Below are 21840 nucleotides of genomic sequence, written 5' to 3'. Positions count from 1 at the left end.
AGTTTCTATTCTAAACACCAAAGTGAATAAGTGTAGGTGCCAGACCAGCCCAATAGAAGCTCAGCACTATGGATACAATTGAAGCAATGGACTCCGCAGTACCTGGGTCTTTGTCTGAAGTTGCATGCTATTGTGCCGCAAACCGTCTGCTTGAATGCCAGGTAAAACAGTGAAGGACCATACACCTGGAAACAGATTTCATGGCCAGTCATTTCTGTCTCATCAGGTATGGTATCTTGGGACCAATGAGGGTGGATATCAATGAAGCTTATATTCTCCGAGTGTGATCAGAAACCAAGGAACTTGTGGGAACTCAGGGGATCGCAGAACCCCAAAGGATTGTGGGAAAAGTAAATTGAGCTTGCACTCACTGCTCAACAAGGTGGCCTAAAAAAGGAGTATGCTATACTCCACACAACTTGAACTTCCTGTCCTTGGTAAGGATATAGATCATACAAAGTCTCCTTGTGCAGATTGTTTAGGGGGTTTAGTTAGAGCTCTGTGAGTGCTTCAAGGGCTGAAGCAGTTCTATCTTCTAGGCCAAAGGGTCTTTCATCTTTGTCTTCTGGCTTGTTAGAGGATGGCGGGTCAAAGGGGTCCACAGCTGTGTGATGGACCTGAGCTGGGTAACTTGCAGACTGTGTCAGCTTGTCAAGACCCAAGATTTCTCCTGGGGGTGTTGATCGAAGAGCAGGCAGCAACTACCAATGGCCTTATGGTGGTTGACATACCTGTTGCTCACTAACTTGGAAGTCAAGCATCTCCTGCCCTTCTTGCTCTACCTATGTCCCTGTTGAACTGTGAGGCTTCAGACAGGCATTGTTTCCACTTCTGAATCTATGATGTCTGAGTGTGCTCCAGGTCTGAGAACCATGCCCCCAAATCCCCTGATCATCAGGCCAAAATTAACAAGGTAGAGTGAGCGGTTTGTAACTGAAGTTAGTGTATGGATGTACTCTCAGGCCACTTTAACCAAATAGTGGGTCAATATTCTTAATTTCTCACAAGCTCTGAACTATTGGGAACAGGCCCACACACACCGTTTGTCTCTTGAACCAGCCGATGTCATACCAGTACCCTAGAGTCCTGCTTCATGCAGATACTTTCTGCCACCAAGAGGGCTCTGACCCTAGACAACACAACCTGCCAGGTTGCCAACGAGTTGTAGGAGATTGTTATGCTGTGGTACAGTATATATCCCTAAGGACAAAGGTGATCAATCCCTCAGAAGTTTCTTGATCTCTGGTAAAACCTTCAACTCTCTCTGGAACTGAGTCATTGACACACCCATTTTGCCTCTAGTAGGGGGCAACCAGTGGAGCCTCTTTTCCCACTGCCCATTTAAACTTATCCATGAGGTTTAACTGAGGCATATTCATTAGCCTTCCTCCAGTCAAACAAGGAATTTATATCTCTTCAGATTCTTCATCTACCTCAAATGCTGGGATAGGAAGTCACTCCACTTTGCTGTCCCACTGCCTAAATGCCAGAAGCGGGGCATTCCAGCTTAACAGCTTTCATTGAGCATGTTTGAAGAGTATCTCTGAAGGTGGTTTCTCTCAACAGCCCCACTATGGAGATGGTGATTGGTGACCTTACCTGCCTTTTGGGTATTCCAAACTACACCTAAAGTATGGGCTTTGCTATCTCTTAGAAGGAAAAGTAGCACAACATCGAATAGCATGACGTTGCAGTCCCAATCATAAGTACAAGTAAAACTTGTGTAGCGCTTATCCCCAAAGAGGCCTCTGAGAATATGCCCAGGTCTCCCCTGCTAGTACAGAGGCTGCCAGCCACAAGCACAGATCCATGCACACCAACAATACATGCTTAGTCTAGAGGATGTCTTTTTAGGATTTATTCCTGAGTAACTTGAACAGGAGAGGGGTTTAGGGTCAGAAATAATAACCGCAATCAAAAGGAGGACAATCTTCACACTAAATCCTTAAAACTGCAGTCACACATTAATGTCCCAAATCAGGTCCTACTCATGGTGTCCCATGGTTGGTGAGCTGTAAACCACTAAGCTTCCACTAAAATATGCTTCTTCAGGAAGATAAAAGATAATTTTTCAGACCAGGACTTCTGGCATTGCCTCCTGCACTGATCCTTTACCAGTCCTCCCCAGGCCCCCAGCCCAGCTCCTGCTGAGGCCCAGACTGTAGCAAAAATCCTCTTTCAATCTTTGCCAAGCCCTCTGCCTATCTCCTGCTTGAGCCCCAACTGCAATCCTTTACTAAGCAAATCTGCCTTCAGGGGCAGCAGCCCTAAGAAAACTAAAAACCCTCATAAAAGAGGAGGAACACTCCGGAAAGGTCTCCCAGACATTTATCACCTCCCCAGCCACCTTCTGGATGCCTCCCTTCAAGAATTAGCCCGGGCATGATGAATATTCATACTGATCATTTGACTCTCCCTGCCCTATATCCTGGAAACTTTTTCCAGAAACAGGTGGGTGGAATAAAACACCCAGCTAAGAACCCTGACCAGACAAAAATAATAATTTGCTGCACTACTGATTACAGTAAAGCCAAAAACTAAATTTAGTCTGGCCTAGAAGCCTAACTAGAGAGCGAGCGCTACAACTGATAGAATTGACATTTTGGGATTAGATAAACCTCCGCAATTGCTAACAACACCTGAAACCATTTAAGGCCAATTCACAACACTGTGCCCTGTGTATTGGCTCATTGTATTGTTAAACAGTCATTTAAATGAATGTGCTGAAACACACAGCACAGGAAAACAGGGCAGGCTGCATTTGGTTGCACCACAGGTTGCAGGAAAGAAATTTGCACAATTCCCCCAACAACACAGATAGTGAATTCCTCCTGCCAAGCCATTGTCTGCTCCCGGGGGAAACCGCCCCCGCCAGGAGAAGACACTGATTATTCCTAGCAGCTATAGCAGCCGGTAGCAATAATCGCAAGAGAATATGGCAGGCTAGTTGTACTCAAGTTGATCGACCAGCGGGGAAGCTGGCACGTGTGTGTCAGGAGGCTCCAATTGCCGCCTAACACTCTCGATCTCTCCCCGCTGAGAGAAAAGGAACACAGCCGTCCGTCCCTCTGCCTGCAATGATCACAGAGACTATGTGATCCTGCTATATAGGATCGCATGTCTCTGTGATCATTTCAAAAGCCCAACCCCCTCACAGTTAGAATCACTCCCCTAGGCTTACATTTAACCCCTTGATCACCAACAGTATTAACCCCTTCCCTGCCAGTGATATTATAACAGTAACAGTGCATATTTTTAGCACTGATTACTGTAGTATTGCCACTGGTACTCCCAAAAGTGTCAAAAATGTCAGTTAGGGGCCCGATCTGTCCGCCGCAATGTCACAGTCCCGCAAAAAATCGCAGATCGCCGCCATTACTAGTAAAAAAAAAAAAAACAATAAAAATGACCTAAATCTTTTCCGTAGTTAGTAGACGCAATAACTTTTGCGCAAACCAATCAAAATATGCTTATTGCGATTTTTTTTACCAAAAATATGTAGCTGAAAACAAATTGGCCTAAAATGTTAAAAAATTTAGATTTTTAAATTTTTTTTTTTTTTTTTGGGAATGTTATATAGCAGAATGTGAAAACATATATATTTTTTTCAAAATTGTCGCTCTTTTTTTGTTTATAGCGCAAAAAATAAAAATCGCACAGGTGATCAAATACCACCAAAAGAAAGCTCTATTTGTGGGGAAAAAAGGACATCAATTTTATTTAGGTACAGCATCGCAGGACCGCGCAATTGTCCGTTAAATTCACGCAGTGCCAAATCGCAAAATAGGGCCTGGTCATTAAGCAGGAAAACCTTCCGGTCCAGAAGTGCTTAAGTAGGAATGGGTTAAACCCCTGTTAAGTTTTTTTTTTTTAGCTGTCTATGTCCCATTTGGGAGATTTCCTTTTACTTCCTGTCCTTGACCCGCAAAGGAGAAGTTAGTGAAAATCTCTCCAAAGGAGGGAATTTCCCCCTTGGTTGTTAGAGAAACAAGTGTTCCAAATTGGATATTTATTATCATTACTTCCTATCCTCCTGACAATTGTAAAATTATATGACAGTTGTCAAAGAACAAACAGAAAAGCAAAATCTAACCAGTGGGACGCAGACAGAAATAAAGATTTGACATATGTTCTAATTTTTCCACAATCTATATCAAACTAAAACATTTGTTTGAGCTATACTGTACCTACACTTTAATATAATATGTACCCATGCACTCAATTTACTAGTATGCTGGCTATTCCAATATAACAGATGAACACTGCTTGTATTTATGGATGTGCCCTGTGTATAACTGTCTACGTCAGGTATTCCTGTCCCTGCTAGAAAGAGGGAGGGAGGGAGTGCGTCGTTCCTCTAGGGCTCGCCCTGCAGTCTGTGTAATCTGGTCTCCCTGCTATTCAGATTTTTTTCAGTGCGGTTGTAAATTAGCCTCGAGAAATACACTGATCTTACTTGGAAATTTCCACTTGTTGACCACAGGTAGTAAATGTGAACTATACATAAGAATAATCTATATTTAATTGATTAAAAACCTGTAAAAATGTTATTCTTTTAGTCCTGACCAAAAAAATATATATATGAGATGTAAATCGGAAGATAGATAGATAGATAGACAGACAGATAGATAGATAGACAGACAGACAGACAGACAGACAGACAGACAGACAGACAGACAGACAGACAGACAGACAGACAGACAGACAGACAGACAGACAGACAGACAGACAGACAGACAGACAGATAGATAGATAGATAGATAGATAGATAGATAGATAGATAGATAGATAGATAGATAGATAGATAGATAGATAGATAGATAGATAGATAGATAGATAATACAAAAAATTCTATGTTCATAGTAACTGGTAAAACTAACCTAAAAGCTACATTAGCAGTTTTGGGTAGAATATGTGAAAATTCATGATGGAGGGGAAGAAGACCTGTTTTGACAATGGATTAGGTAAACACTTGAAGTCTCTTTTACATTTTCCACAGCTAAAAGACAAGTATGGACCAGTCTACACTCTTTACCTGGGCCCTAGACCTGGAATTGTTGTATGTGGATACAACGCTGTTAAGGAGGCCTTGATCGACCAAAATGAAGCATTTGGAGATAGAGGAGACTATCCTGTGTTCTTGAACTTCATTGGTGAACATGGTGAGATGATGTTGCATTTTTTTGGCTTGAATCACCTTCTAATATTGATTTCAGCGTTAGGGCAGAGATTATGGTGCTGACATCACGGAAAGTCATGGAAAGCTGCTGCCGACTCAGGATTGCGCAGCAGCTTTCCTTGGGAGTTTACTGGATTTTAAAAGTTTGTATTTTTTACTGCTATGTTATTATCTGGTAATAAACATAATACACTATTGGAAAACTCCATTGGCTCATGGTTAGCTTTATTAACCCTAGTTGGAGCACAAAAGAAGGTGCCATTGGAAGTGGGTTACCCTATTGACTCCTGAAGGATTTCCATTCTAACACAAGTGTACAGTGTATGCTGCTGTAATGGTAGCCATATGTTCTGGTGAATGTTGTCACTTGATGTTGGTGGCTGGACATCTGAGCACTTTAAGAAGTATTTTCATGCGTATTGGCATTGCTGTGCCAACTGTATTCTTCACCAACTAAAAACACAGTGGTAATTATTCTTTGTCACTTTTTGGACTTTTTGCTTTTCATTATTGCACAAGAAGTTTATATGTTTTCTTATACTGGCTTTAAAGTATTGTCTTCGTTTATTGATTTCATTGTAATCCCTTTGATTGGATCTGTAGGCAGCCATGCATAGAGATATGTAATAGTCTCAGCAAGGATGATTGGACTTTACTCTAGTGGATGGGCTCCCCTCAGAGTAGCGTAATTATCACTGCTAAATAAAGAACAAAAATAATGATGCAAGGATCTTCAAACTCATCTGAAGGATCTTCTAGGTCAGCTGCAGTTCATAACCCACTGGCTTCTCATATCTTTTGTGGATTACAGTCATAAGGTGTTCCCATTAGAGACCCCAGCTTTGATCTTCATCCATAGAGCAGGAGACATCTTAGTCCTGCTGATGAAGTCTCCATAATATAACATTAAGGCCTCATGCTCGTAGACGTTTTTACAGCTGCTGTTTTGGCGTCAGACGTTTTTTTCTGCAGCCAATAAACTCCCCAGCATGTTATCCTATGTGTCCATGCACACATTGGCTGTCATCAGCAGTTTTTGGCAGGGACATTTTCTGGCTGCAAAAAAAAACACAGAACTAGTGGGTTTTGAGAGGATCTAGTAAAAGCTGAAAAAAAGCTGAAAACCGACAAAAAAAAACTTGGATATTCTGCATTTATCAACGTTTTTGAGCCATAAGCGTTTGTGAGAGTATAGTTTTGCTAAAAAAAAATAAAAAAAAATGCTACAACTGAAAAAAGCTAAAAAAACGCTGAAAAACACTACTGAAAAAAGCTGAAAAACTCCTACAGCTACAGCTTTCTACTGACATTTTCATAACGTTCAGTGTGCATGAGGTCTAATAAAACAGCTGCAATAAAACCTTCCATAACACAGATCTGGCGATCAAAACTGCTGTGGGGTCTCCCAAACTGGCTTCTATTTAAAACTGAAATACCGATTTTTAATTAGACCAGACTTATCCTAAGGTACAATAGTCATGTGCCTACAGGCACCACCAATGAAGTCTCCTTCCCACGACCAATGGATTGATTAGCTATTTAGGTGCTCCCGTTTACAAGGGTATATGTGGAGTAAGCAAGGTATGCAGCATTCAATTGGCTGCTAAAATGGCACAGGGTTAGTGGATCTCATCTCTAAGAACAGCTTGTTGTCAAATTTATTTTAATGCCAATAAATGTACTGTGAGGAAGACCTACTTACAAACTGTTCCTCGTCTTTGAAATGTGTTGTTGTACAGTGCAGAAAGACAGTTGGTCTCCACATGTTCTGCTGCAAGGCATTTCAGAGTCTGGGTTATGGCCATGTTGATAAGATGTTCCAAAAATCCAAAAATGAATGCGTCTTGTAACTATTTTATGTGTTGCTTTCACAAATTCTATGGTAAATCAGTTAATATGTAAAATGTTTATATTTGGGAGGTCCTAAATGGCAAATGTCCATTAATAGAGCTTATGAACTTGATAATACTTGCAGCAGCCTTTGCTGCATCTCTGAAAAGTGATACATTGTGAATCACTTTTCAGGGGGGGGGGGGCAGTGAGGTGAAATAGAGAGTGCTTTGCATTCTTTGAGAAAATTTATAGCGTTCTCTGAATGGCGTCAATACCAAGTGGCCAATCTCCTGTGTTTAACATGCAGCAGGGCAGATGCTTGGCATGGGACCCGGAAGCTAGTGGAGATCACTGGGGTAGCAATGTTTATTTTAGTGATTTCCACCTTCTAGAGCAGGCATGTCCAACCTGCGACCCGAGGGCCGCATGCGGCCCGGAACCTCGGGCAATGCGGCCCACTGCCCCCTGACAATTTTTTATTTTGCTGGGGAGGAAGGAAGTCAGGTCGGGGGCAGCTTCCAACTAACGGTAGGCAGAGGCTGCCTCAGGGGGGGGAGGGGAGCATGTGCAGTGACTCCTACCACCATGACCACTTCAAATCACTGAAGTGGTCATGGTGGTTAGAGTGTTCCTTTATTATCTCTCAGAAGAAGTAAACCTCTGTATACTGATTCCTTTTCATTTTATCATCCTCTAGTTGTGTTAAATTAGTGCAGGGGGCACAGCGGCACGGGAAGGGCGCAGCGGCATTTTATTACTTATATACCTTAACTATAGTATATGTTTAATATGCGGCCCAAGGAAATTTCTCTACACTCAATGTGGCCCAGAGAAGCCAAAAGGTTGGACACCCATGTTCTAGAGGGATCCCACAGGTATGTTATATACTGTACATAGTTACATTGGTCCAAGCTGATCCAATGTACTATGTGAAGAATGCCCTATCTGAAATTATTTTTTAACAGAGGCTGTTGTTTTACCTTATCAACAGTATATGGTGTTGCAAAAATATGAGTGGAGATAATGGCACACAAAGTTCTGAGCCTGCAGAACCTCCCATAATTGGGGTTTTAAGCTGGATTTTCATTTGTATGAGCTCTTTCATAACCAGATGTGGCTCTCACAAACATTAGTGATTATAACCTTGTATTTTTAATTTAACAGATCTTGGCTTTACCAATGGGGAGAGATGGAAATCACTTCGACGCTTTGCTCTGCTCACACTGAAGAACTTTGGAATGGGGAAGAGGAGTCTGGAGGAGCGGATACAAGAGGAGGCTCAGTTCCTCATCAAGGAGCTTAAAAAGACAAAAGGTACAAGTCTTCTACAAATAAGATTTTTTTTTTGTATGTTTTTTGAGTGCACTCTTTACTTTGTAGTATTTGATTTACAATAGAGAGGGGTACAGAAAGAAACATAACTTTTTTTAATTAAAGAAGATGTGTAGGAAATTAAAAAAACAAACATACTTACCTCTATGGCTATGTCTTCCACTGGATCTAACACAGAGAACTGAGCAATCACTGTCAGTCATGATCTCTGCTCTGCCCCTCCAGTGCTCACTGGAGCACCAAGCTGTAAAGGGGGTGGAAGCAGCTGTCTCAGGCTCTCAATGGTAGGCTTAGAGGCTGTGCCAGCTGTCATTCAGGCATCTGGGTGGATCCCGACATTATTGTCAGGATCCTTCCAGAGCCCGGAGCGACTCTGTGACGTCAGCTGATTCTGGGTCACAGGAGTGCAAAAGTAAGTGCACTCTTGTGACCGAGAAGAGAAGTATGCAAAAAAAGCTTTGGACATAGATTTCTTTTAACCTGATGCTGTATTTTGAAGAAGTAATAGTTGCCCATGCCCAACCCTATATTTCAGGCCTCCTCCTTTAAGCACCACACTTTTTGTGCATGCCTGTTAAAGTGGTAGCTCCACAAAATTAGGTTATAAAGGAGACAACACGGATATTACGTTATGAGAGCGAGAGATAAGAGACAATGGTATAGAAGAAACATCTATGAGGTTAGTATAGTTGGGGGGAGTACCGCGCTTTAAAGTGCTTAATACAACATAGGTCAAATTATATACATATGTGAAAGAGTGCCTTAGTGCTTCTTAAATACAATATTCATAAATTATGTGTCTCAATGTGCAAAATAAATACAATCCGATATAAATCCTTCAATTAATATAATAGGTGATAAATAGACTAAACTAAAATTGCTCTTAGTAAAACCAACTATATCAATACAATATATAGTGACAACATATATATATAATCCGTGACTATTACAAAATTTAATAATGTGCTTTAAATAGGTGATATCAAGTAAAGTGCTGAAGTGTCCTTAAAATAATTATATAAATATATAGTGATCAACAGAATCTTCTTTATCCAAATTTGGCATGCAGGTGCTCTTTCATGCGGTGCCCACTAGGTGTCCTAAGCGCTCACCTCAATGCTCTTTTAAAAGAGCCTTAAGTTGTATGCCTCGGTATGCTGTTCCTTCCTCCTTACTGGCATATATGTACCATTATGAATCCTCAATTATATCTCCCTTGTATAAACAGCTATATTCCAGGGGTTATATGCGGTCCTTTATATCTCCAAAAAAATCAAATTGGGCCAAACATGGTGAAGTACGTCCCATAAGTTTTATTAAAAAAGGTAAGAGTAACACTCACATTGCATTGCGTCTTGTTTCTAGCATAACAAACATTCCTTTGCCGATACGTCACTTCCGGTTTGGCTATCCTACGCGTTACGCTGCGTACCCACGCAGCTTCTTCCAGGTATACCCGCCCTCCGTTGTGATGTCCTTTATAAAGCCCTAGAGCCGGAAACGGATGTTCCGCCATTTGCCATATTTACAGCTAATATTCTTAAAACCGGATGTAAACATACGGCCATTTTATTGAAGTCACATATGTTTATCGTGCCTCTTATTTCTTCATTATTGAATAAAAACTAGAATCCAATTTCCATCCCCAATTACTTACTAAAAGAATATGTAAACTTACTTATTATTTAAAACCATATATTTATTATAATGTTAAAACCAAAGTATGAACCTTTTAAAACCCGGAAGCGATGTAGCAGCCATTAACATAGTATTTCTTCCATATATTCAACAATATGTTAAATAAAACCACAATATAAACATTTCTTCCATATATTCAACAATATGCTAAATAAAACCACAATATAAACATAAATAGTTGTTCCCTCACCTTACTGTATTTCTATATATATACCTATATCTTAATACTAGTACTTATATTGTTCTAACATCCTCTCAATGTTTTTATTCATATATATATATATTCCTCTTGAACCTCTTATCAATCTATTTATTCCAATTAATATAGTTTTTTATTTAATATAACCCATTTATAAATATTACTTAGTAATTCATTAAAATATTTTTAAATTTTTTTAAAAAAAATTTTTCCTACTAATTTATTTATATTATAATTCCCTAAATAATGTACTTATTCTGGACTTCGGGGTGTACTTATTCATTCCAACATATATGTTCCTATATAAAACCATTTAAAATGTCCTAAAATCAGATACACTTATATTTCTAAAAATCACTAATAAAACAGTTCAAGTCAAATTCTATATTTAACCCACTTGGTGTCAGACAATCTAATGTATGAATCCAGTAAGATTCTCTTTGACTTAAAGTGCGGACTTTATGGCTACCTCGCCAGTGTTTTTTATACGGTTCAATCGCCCAAAATTTTAAATGTGTGGGGTCTCTCTGATGGTGTTGGTCGAAATGTCTGGATACGCTGTGTCTATCAAAGCCATTTTCAATATTTTTCACATGTTCCTTTATTCTTATTCTTAATAATCTCTTCGTGCGGCCCACATACTGTAGGCCGCAGCTACATTCCAATCCATAGACCACTCCTTCTGTGTTGCATCCAATAAAATCTTTTATTTTAAATACCATATTATTTCTTGTAGATTTAAACTCATTTATTTTTCCTTTTGATTTTGTCCTGAGGCATGCATAACATCTTTTGCATGGGTAGAAACCTTTTCCTGTGAAAAAAGTGCCTAGTGCTTTGGGAGGATCCATTACTGTTTTCACTAACATATTTCTTATAGTTGGTGCACGTTTATATACAAAGGCTGGATTTTCTGGTAATGTATTTCTCAGATGTTTGTCCTTCTTCAGTATGTGCCAGTGTTTTTTTACAATTTTTTCCACCTTCTTATGTTGCATACTGTATTCCATTATTATGGGTACTTTCTCCATAAATTTATTCTGAGTTTTGTTTTTATCTTCCAATAGACTCTTCCTCTCTACCTTTTTGACTTCATCAATTTTTCCTTTTATAAATGTTGTTTCGTAGCCTTTTTCTATAAACCTCTTACCTATAATCTCTGCCTGTTGTTCGAAATCTTCTTCCTTGGTACAGTTTCTCTTTATTCTCAAGAGTTGGCCTTTTGGGATGTTGAAAATCCAGTTATTGTGATGACAGCTATTAGTTGGCAAGTAGCTGTTCTTATCTACTTCTTTGAAGTGGGTTCTTGTAATGATTTTACCATTTTCTTGTCTAATTGCTAGATCTAAGTACTTTACTTCAACATTGCTGATCTCCCATGATAATCTGATATTCTTTTCATTTTCATTTAATTTATTTAAAAATTCAATTAAAATCTCCTTTTCTCCTTGCCATAAAATAATTCCGTCATCTATAAACCTTTTATATAAAATCATTTCTTCTGGTATGTCGTTAAAAATATTATCCTCTTCCCATTGCGCCATGAAGATATTCGCGACACTAGGTGCGAATTTTGAACCCATTGCAACTCCGACTTTCTGATAATAATATGTTTTCTTGTACCAAAAATTGTTTTTCTTTAAACAAAAATCCAGGCATTTGATTAAAAATTTCCTCTGTTTACAGATTAAATTCGTGTATTTCCTTAGTGCCCATTTCACGGCTTCACATGCTTCATAATGGTTAATTATGGTATAAAGTGCTGCTACGTCTATTGTGGCCATATAAATATTATTGTTAAATTGAGGTAGATTTTCCATTATTTGGAGGATATGTTTCGTGTCTTTTACATATGCTGTTGTTGCTGGAACTATTGGCTGTAAATAAGTATCTATATACTGGCCTAGTCTTGCTGTTAAAGACTCTATTCCATTGACTATAGGTCTTGGAGGTGGGTCTTCCTTATTTTTATGTAATTTCGGTATTGTATATATTACGGGGGTTCTACAAGCCTCAGGTACAAGGTATTTTGCCTCTTTTTTTGTTAATATGTCTTTCTTCAGGCCTAGATGTACTAGTTGTTCTAATTCTTTTCTATATTTTCCAACCGGATTATTCAATAATTTCTCATACGTATGTTCTTCCCCCAACATTTCAGTCATTTTCTCCTCATATTTTTCTTTTGTGACAATCACAATTCCTCCTCCCTTGTCCGCCGGCCTTATCACTATGTCCTTTCTCTTCTTCAATCTATTTAGGCCCGTTTTCATTGCTCTGGACTCTTCATATTTATTGATCTTCAAATTTTTTACTTCATCTAAAACCAAATCCTTAAAAACACCTAAGTATCTATTATCCTTGATCTGTGGGTTAAAAGTTGACTTGTTTCGTAAAGTGCTATGTTGGATGTCTTCTTTATTTGAGGTAGTTGTTGTATGTTTCCCTACATTTCTAGTTGAGGTAGTTGTTGTACATTTAACTGGATTACTTAGTATGTATTTCTTTATGTTCAATTGTCTTACATACTTCTGAATACCTATGTATGTGCTAAATTTATCCAGATTTTTTTTCGGTGCATATTTTAATCCTCTATCTAACACAATCATTTCTTCTTGTGTTATAGTTTTTTCACTTAGATTAAACACCCCTTGTCCTATTTGTTTCTTTTCCTTTTGTTGTCTCTTTCTCCCTCTACTTCCTCTCACAGAACAATACAGAAAAAAGAGAGGAAGTAGAGGGAGAAAGAGACAACAAAATCCAGCCTTTGTATATAAACGTGCACCAACTATAAGAAATATGTTAGTGAAAACAGTAATGGATCCTCCCAAAGCACTAGGCACTTTTTTCACAGGAAAAGGTTTCTACCCATGCAAAAGATGTTATGCATGCCTCAGGACAAAATCAAAAGGAAAAATAAATGAGTTTAAATCTACAAGAAATAATATGGTATTTAAAATAAAAGATTTTATTGGATGCAACACAGAAGGAGTGGTCTATGGATTGGAATGTAGCTGCGGCCTACAGTATGTGGGCCGCACGAAGAGATTATTAAGAATAAGAATAAAGGAACATGTGAAAAATATTGAAAATGGCTTTGATAGACACAGCGTATCCAGACATTTCGACCAACACCGTCAGAGAGACCCCACACATTTAAAATTTTGGGCGATTGAACCGTATAAAAAACACTGGCGAGGTAGCCATAAAGTCCGCACTTTAAGTCAAAGAGAATCTTACTGGATTCATACATTAGATTGTCTGACACCAAGTGGGTTAAATATAGAATTTGACTTGAACTGTTTTATTAGTGATTTTTAGAAATATAAGTGTATCTGATTTTAGGACATTTTAAATGGTTTTATATAGGATTATATATGTTGGAATGAATAAGTACACCCCGAAGTCCAGAATAAGTACATTATTTAGGGAATTATAATATAAATAAATTAGTAGGAAAAAATTTTTTAAAAAAAATTTAAAAATATTTTAATGAATTACTAAGTAATATTTATAAATGGGTTATATTAAATAAAAAACTATATTAATTGGAATAAATAGATTGATAAGAGGTTCAAGAGGAATATATATATATATGAATAAAAACATTGAGAGGATGTTAGAACAATATAAGTACTAGTATTAAGATATAGGTATATATATAGAAATACAGTAAGGTGAGGGAACAACTATTTATGTTTATATTGTGGTTTTATTTAGCATATTGTTGAATATATGGAAGAAATGTTTATATTGTGGTTTTATTTAACATATTGTTGAATATATGGAAGAAATACTATGTTAATGGCTGCTACATCGCTTCCGGGTTTTAAAAGGTTCATACTTTGGTTTTAACATTATAATAAATATATGGTTTTAAATAATAAGTAAGTTTACATATTCTTTTAGTAAGTAATTGGGGATGGAAATTGGATTCTAGTTTTTATTCAATAATGAAGAAATAAGAGGCACGATAAACATATGTGACTTCAATAAAATGGCCGTATGTTTACATCCGGTTTTAAGAATATTAGCTGTAAATATGGCAAATGGCGGAACATCCGTTTCCGGCTCTAGGGCTTTATAAAGGACGTCACAACGGAGGGCGGGTATCCCTGGAAGAAGCTGCGTGGGTACGCAGCGTAACGCGTAGGATAGCCAAACCGGAAGTGACGTATCGGCAAAGGAATGTTTGTTATGCTAGAAACAAGACGCAATGCAATGTGAGTGTTACTCTTACCTTTTTTAATAAAACTTATGGGACGTACTTCACCATGTTTGGCCCAATTTGATTTTTTTGGAGATATAAAGGACCGCATATATCCCCTGGAATATACCTGTTTATACAAGGGAGATATAATTGAGGATTCATAATGGTACATATATGCCAGTAAGGAGGAAGGAACAGCATACCGAGGCATACAACTTAAGGCTCTTTTAAAAGAGCATTGAGGTGAGCGCTTAGGACACCTAGTGGGCACCGCATGAAAGAGCACCTGCATGCCAAATTTGGATAAAGAAGATTCTGTTGATCACTATATATTTATATAATTATTTTAAGGACACTTCAGCACTTTACTTGATATCACCTATTTAAAGCACATTATTAAATTTTGTAATAGTCACGGATTATATATATATGTTGTCACTATATATTGTATTGATATAGTTGGTTTTACTAAGAGCAATTTTAGTTTAGTCTATTTATCACCTATTATATTAATTGAAGGATTTATATCGGATTGTATTTATTTTGCACATTGAGACACATAATTTATGAATATTGTATTTAAGAAGCACTAAGGCACTCTTTCACATATGTATATAATTTGACCTATGTTGTATTAAGCACTTTAAAGCGCGGTACTCCCCCCAACTATATTTATCTGAATTGTGTAAGTTACCAATTTTAGTACCTGCGGCATTAAAGGTGTTATATTTTAGACAATAATTAGAGAGACAGAGCGAGAATTTCACCAACCCTTTATATCTATGAGGTTAGGTCATAGAAGAGGCAGTTAGAAGATGAAGTCATAGCAAGGACAGCTAGAAGATTAGATCATAGGAGCGACAATTAGGAGATTCTAACATAGAAGAAATAAAATAAAAGGAAAAGGAGAGTTAGGAAATAAAGTTTTGGGAGAGAAAGCCAAAAGATTAGGGTTACAGAAGAGACAGGCAGGAGAATAGGTTATAGAAAGACAGCAAGGATATTAGGTCATAGAGACAGCTACAAAATCTAGTGATATGAGAGATTGATAGATTAGGTTACAGATAGCTAGGAGATAATGTTATAGGCAGAGAGACAGCTAGGATATTAGGTTATAGGAGAGAGCAATAGGAGATTGGGTTATAGAATCAACAGCTAGGAGATCAGATTATAGAAGAGAAAGCTAAGAGATTAGGCTATGAAAGAGAAAGCTAGAAGATTCGGATTTAGGACAGAATTCTAGTAGATAAGGTTATAGGAGAGAGAGAGAGAGATAGGAGATTAGGTTATAGGGGCAACAGATAGGAGATTAATTTGTAGGCAGACAGCCAGGAGATTATGTTATAGGACAGACAGCTATAATCTGTAGTGATGTTATGAGGACCAGAAAGCAAGATAGCTAGATAGAGAAAGCAATGCAATTTATGGATACACATAAAATCTTTAACCCATGCAAAGGTATTACCTGATGTACTATGCAATGGCCAGCGGGGACTAAACATTATTAAAGTTATCTCAATAGGTTTAAAATGTTAATGATTAAATTAGGCTTTTTCAGCTCTGAAGAATGAAAGGACCAGTACACCTAATAGACTAGCTATTTTACATATAAGAGCAAGTAGCACGCATCAAAATATCTGTGCAAGGTGGATTACCTAATTTTTAAACTTTGCTTTGGTGCCTATATTGCCACTTTAAGCAACTGTAAGTGTTTGTCCACAGTAGTGGGTGACCCTACAGGATTAGTTATAGTCAGGTCCATAAATATTGGGACACTGACACAATTCTAATCTTTTTGGCTCTATACACCACCACAATGGATTTGAAATGAAACAAACAAGATGTGCTTTAACTACAGACTTTCAGCTTTAATTTGAGGGTATTTACATCGAAATCAGGTGAACGGTGTAGGAATTACAACAGTTTGTATATGTGCCTCCCACTTTTTTGACTAAAAGTAATGGGACAGATTAACAATCATAAATCAAACTTTCACTTTTTAATATTTGGTTGCAAATCCTTTGCAGTCAATTACAGCCTGAAGTCTGGAACGCATAGACATCACCAGACGCTGGGTTTCATCCCTGGTGATGCTCTGCCAGGCCTCTACTGCAACTGTCTTCAGTTCCTGCTTGTTCTTGGGGCAATTTCCCTTCAGTTTCCCTTCAGTTTTGTCTTCAGCAAGTGAAATGCATGCTCAATCGGATCCAGGTCAGGTGATTGACTTGGCCATTGCACTTCTATCCATTAAACTCTTTGGTTGCTTTCGCAGTATGCTTCGGGTCATTGTCCATCTGCACTGTTAAGCACCGTCCAATGAGTTCTGAAGCATTTGGCTGAATATGAGCAGATAATATTGCCCGAAACACTTCAGAATACATCCTGCTGCTTATGTCAGCAGTCACATCATCAATAAATACAAGAGAACCAGTTCCATTGGCAGCCATACATGCCCACGCCATGACACTATCACCATCATGCTTCACTGATGAGGTGGTATGCTTTGGATCATGAGCAGTTCCTTTCCTTCTCCATACACTTCTCTTCCCATCACTCTGGTACAAGTTTATCTTGGTCTCATCTGTCCATAGGATGTTGTTCCAGAACTGTGAAGGTTTTTTTAATGTTGTTTGGCAAACTCTAATCTGGCCTTCCTGTTTTTGAGGCTCACCAATGGTTTACATCTTGTGGTGAACTCTCTGTATTTACTCTGGTGAAATCTTCTCTTGATTGTTGACTTTGACACACATACACCTACCTCCTGGAGAGTGTTCTTGATCTGGCCAACCATTGTGAAGGGTGTTTTCTTCACCAGGGAAAGAATTCTTCGGTCATCCATCACAGTTGTTTTCCGTGGTCTTCCGGGTCTTTTGGTGTTGCTGAGCTCACCAGTGCGTTCTTTCTTTTTAAGGATGTTCCAAACAGTTGATTTGGCTACACCAAATGTTTTTGCTATCTCTTTGATAGGTTTGTTTTGTTTTTTTCAGCCTAATGATGGCTTGCTTCACTGATAGTGACAGCTCTTTGGATCTCATATTGAGAGTTGAAAGCAGCAGATTCCAAATGCAAATAGCACACTTGAAATGCACTCTGGACCTTTTATCTGCTCCTTGTAAATGGGATAATGAGGGAATAAAACACACCTGGCCTACAAACAGGGGAGCAGCCAATTGTCCCATTACTTTTGGTCCCCTAAGTGGGAGGCACATATACAAACTGTTGTAATTCCTACAACTTTCGCCTGATTTGGATGTAAATACCCTCAAATTAAAGCTGAAAGTTTGCAGTTTAAGCACATCTTGTTTGTTTCATTTCAAATTCATTATAGAGCCAAAAAGATTAGAATTGTATTGATGTCTCAATATTTATGGACCTGACTGTATATTTCATGTACCAGAGCTTACCCCACCTGGCGGGTCCAGAAGAAGGAGATGTATTCAAGAGAGGGGGTTGCAGGGCCAGCATTGCTTAAATTATAGCTGATCTAGACCACATCAAATTGTGTTATGCATCACTGAGGTTCTGAGTAGAAAACCTTCTATGAATAATATTTTCATTTTTTCCCCTCATGTTTGCATTGGAGTCCTCCAAGTGTTCCAGCTTTCTCCAATAGACTAAGGTCTAAGACTACATTAGTTGGATTTTTTAGTAGATGTTTTTTGCTAAAATTAGTCTAAAGACGTGTGTTCATGGCGATCCTCTGCTCCCTCTTTTCCCTGTCAGGTTTTTGTAAAGGATAAACAGGGGAGCTACAGAGTATAAAGTAGGATATAATAATCACAACAGAAATGCATATTAAAAAACATGAGAGACAACAGAATATTGCTCTTTTTTGTTGGCTCTTCCCGTGTAGCCTTTTATAGAAAATTTAGTAGGGGCAGAAAAATGCTTGCATAGTTCTAGGCTATCCTGCTCTTCCATAAACCTCTTGTTTTCTATCCTTCCCTAATAAAAAAAAAAAAAAAAAAATAGGGTAGAGCCAGTGCATAGGATGACCATGTAAATCTGACCTTAGCTTATCTATGTGTTTTTGTGATGGAATAGTGCATTAGATTGCATACTCCTTTTGATTGGGGACCGGTGCAGTAGCATGGTTCCTACATTGGATCAATTGCACCAGGACTCTGCAGTAATTAAGGGTCTGTCTATCCTTCCCAAAATACATTTTCCGTACCGCCTTTACAAGTCCCCTCATCAAGCCAGTGTGGATACCATTTGGGATGTACCAGCTTGTAGCATGTAAGAGCTACTTACTAAAGGGGAGTTATTCATAGGTACATATTTAATGAGCATATGTTGTAATGTAGAACTTAAACTGAGGGAATTGAGGTTTAATTAAGGTTAAGTGTATGTAAACCCTAACAATGAATTTCTCTTATTTGCTCCCTTTTGGTGTACTCTCCATGAGAGAGTTTGGTGGCACAGACATTCTGGGCATATACAGGTGGCAACGAAGACTGCGGGAGAGGGAATAAGTAATAGGAAAAGGAATGGGCATTATAGTGGATGAGGGCACAGTCAGTTAGGGGATAAATAGGGCTAACTTTGAACATCTTGGTTTACCAATGAACTGATTTGAATGATGAATACATTCTCTGTAGGGAATAATGAATGTATCAGTACGGTATAAACACTGAAAGTAAATAATACTGATGTGTATGACTTTATTCCTAGGGGCTCCAGTGAATCCCACCAAATACTTTGCTCGTACAGTCTCCAATGTGATCTGCTCTATTATATTTGGCAGCCGGTTTGATTATGAAGACAAAAGACTGTTGGCCATAATTGAGAGTATTAACAGTAACTTCCTTGTCATGAGCAGCACCTGGGGGACGGTGAGTATGAAGAGGAAGACTCAATACTAGTTATTCTGAACTAAGGTTCATCCGGAGGTTGCTAGGGGTTCCTTGAGCTAAGCCTGACTGACCTCCATAGTTTGGGTCAATGCCACCTGGCAGAGTCAGCTGTATGACACCAATAATTATTTTTACCGTCTATAATGGGAGCATTCTCCCCACTGGCCACCAATGTAAGGGGCAATTTTCCCATTGATCACCAATGTGTTGGTAGTTCCGAGCCTAATGCCATCTGGCAAAGTCAGCTGCATGACACCAATAATCATTTTTGCTGTCTGTAGGGGGGGGGCATTGTGATCACTGCTGTACAGGGAGCATTCCATTCTTCCCATTGGGCACCAATGTAAGGGGCATTTTTCCCATTGATTACAAATCCGCTAATTATTAGATGGGTTTCCCGAGACCTAAAAAACTCTTTTAAGGGTTCCTCTGGGGTAAAAAAAAATGAGAAAGGCTGTTTTGCTGTCCTCAGTAAGAGTAAATAAAAGAAAATATGTTGTTTTATTACTCTTTCATGTTTCAGTTATAGTTTGGTTCACTTTTATATTTTCACAATACAGCTATACAACATGTATCCAAACCTCATGGAATATGTGCCAGGTCCGCACAAGAAAATTGGGAAGTATTTTAATATGATCTATGACATTTCAGCAGAAAGCATCAAACACCACAATGAAACTCTGGACCCTGAAAATCCTCGTGATTACATTGACTGCTTCCTAATTAAGATCAAAGAGGTAATCATAACTTGGATTTACATGCAACTAGAATCTATATACAGGGGATCTACAAAAAAAGAGGACGAAGACTCCTTATTTGTTTGTGTCTCCGCTGTACAGTAATTACATTAAAGGGTTGGTTGCTTAACCCCAATAATGTATTGCTCAATTAAAGTTTCAAATGAGGTCAATGGTTCCCAACCTCTCCTATGTCCCAAAACCCTAGAAAATGTTTGATTAATGTTCACACCCCCTACAAAAGTGATATCATATTTGATGAAGAAGTGTAATTTCACAATTTTAAACTGCATACAATACTGCGGGAGAACAAACTGAACTTAAAGCGCTATTAAACCCAAAACCAAAAATGTAATATATTGCAGTTTACCAATCATTAGATGTGGTGACTGCATTCGTTTTCTTTTTAATCTGTTTTCACCTGGGGATCTGGTCAGTAGCACACATCCTCTAGAATGCCTCCACTCTTGATGAAAGTGGGCTCCTTTGGACAACAGCATTATCAGTCAGGGTGGAGGGGATTGTTAGATGTACTAGCAGATTTAAGTACACCAAACAAATTAAAGCCAAACTCTAGCTAACACTGCAATTACACAAGCAGTTACAGTTTTTTTCCTTTCGGATAAAGGTTTTACATATATTAATAAAAGCTGATCATTATAATCACCCCTGCAAATGGTAAATGGTTTGTCTTGACACTCTAACTGCTACATTTGCAAGAGAGCTTGTTCTGTTGATAAACAACAGATTTACTAGCAGGATCACCAGATGAAAGGAAAGAAAGCATAAAACAGAAAACAACTGCAATTGTTACCTCTAAGAATTTGTAAGCTGCAAAATAATAAATGTTTGTTTTTTTGGGTTTATTACAGCTTTAAAGTGGTTGTATGCCCCATTCATGAAAGTTGAACAAAGCACAAATATATGTAGTGTTTACTTATCTCTCTCCAAAGCTCTAAGTGTAATTTCTCTCTGGTGCTTGTTCCTCTGTTATCAGCATGAGTCACTTCTGACAGGTTCTCGGACACATGAGATAACAGTAGCTGAAAATTTGTGTCTGGGAGAGAGCTTAGAGGGAGATTAGCAGGGAGCTTGTCTTTTCAGACTACAGCTCTGCATGTTCCTTCGTTCCTTTGCCCATGTGAAGGGGAGTGTGTCTCTTTCCTCCAATCGGCTCTCACACAGTGTAAGTCCAGTATTCCCACCCACCACTATGTGCTGGTGAAAGACAAAGAAACATTTTTAACAGGATCTGCAATTTCCGAAGAGTATAAAAAGGGAAAGACTGCAGATATACAAGTAAAACTTATGTAGGGAGTTTTATTTCATCTTTGTGTGTCATCTGAGGCTATTTACTACACTGGGTATATGTGAGGGTTTACAACCACTTTAAATAAGAATGTCAGGTATGGGTATTTAATACATAGTCCAGCTTGGACCAATGTAACTAGGTATATACTATATCTGTCCAATGCACCTTGGAAGTTGGAAATCACAAGTAGACACCGCTAATCCAGTGATCTCCACTCGCTTCCGAGTCCCGCTCCGAACAGTTGCCCTGCTATATTGTGAACACAGGAGGTCAGCCGTTCAGCACGGGTGCCATTTAGAAAATGGTTTGCATTCTCTGAATCAATGCAAAGTGTTCTCTGATTGGACAAGATGGAACGCATGATGTCACCACTCAGTACGATAACTGGAAGCAAGTGGTGATCACTGGAATGTCTAGTCCAGCTTCCAGGGGAATTGGCCAGATATGGCATATTCATAATTACATTGGTCCAAGGTGGACCAATGGG

General features: G+C 38.5%; 1 protein-coding gene across 1 annotated transcript in view; it reads left to right on the top strand.

Moving 5' to 3' along the window:
• Positions 1-21840, top strand: part of LOC309559487 (cytochrome P450 2F3-like) — a gene marked incomplete at its 5' end in the record, with an annotated part of 54620 nt that overhangs the window by 4812 nt on the left and 27968 nt on the right. The window contains 4 exons of the mRNA XM_082262761.1: positions 5000-5162; positions 8177-8326; positions 19123-19283; positions 19865-20041. Coding sequence (XP_082118887.1) covers positions 5000-5162; positions 8177-8326; positions 19123-19283; positions 19865-20041 — 651 coding nt within the window. The remainder of the gene's footprint in view (positions 1-4999; positions 5163-8176; positions 8327-19122; positions 19284-19864; positions 20042-21840) is intronic.

Source organism: Pelophylax lessonae, assembly GCF_965119305.1.
Source record: "Pelophylax lessonae genome assembly, chromosome: 7".
NCBI classification, from domain to species: Eukaryota; Metazoa; Chordata; class Amphibia; order Anura; family Ranidae; genus Pelophylax; species Pelophylax lessonae.
Note: the sequence above shows the minus strand (reverse complement) of the source record. Positions and strands in the feature narration are given on the sequence as shown.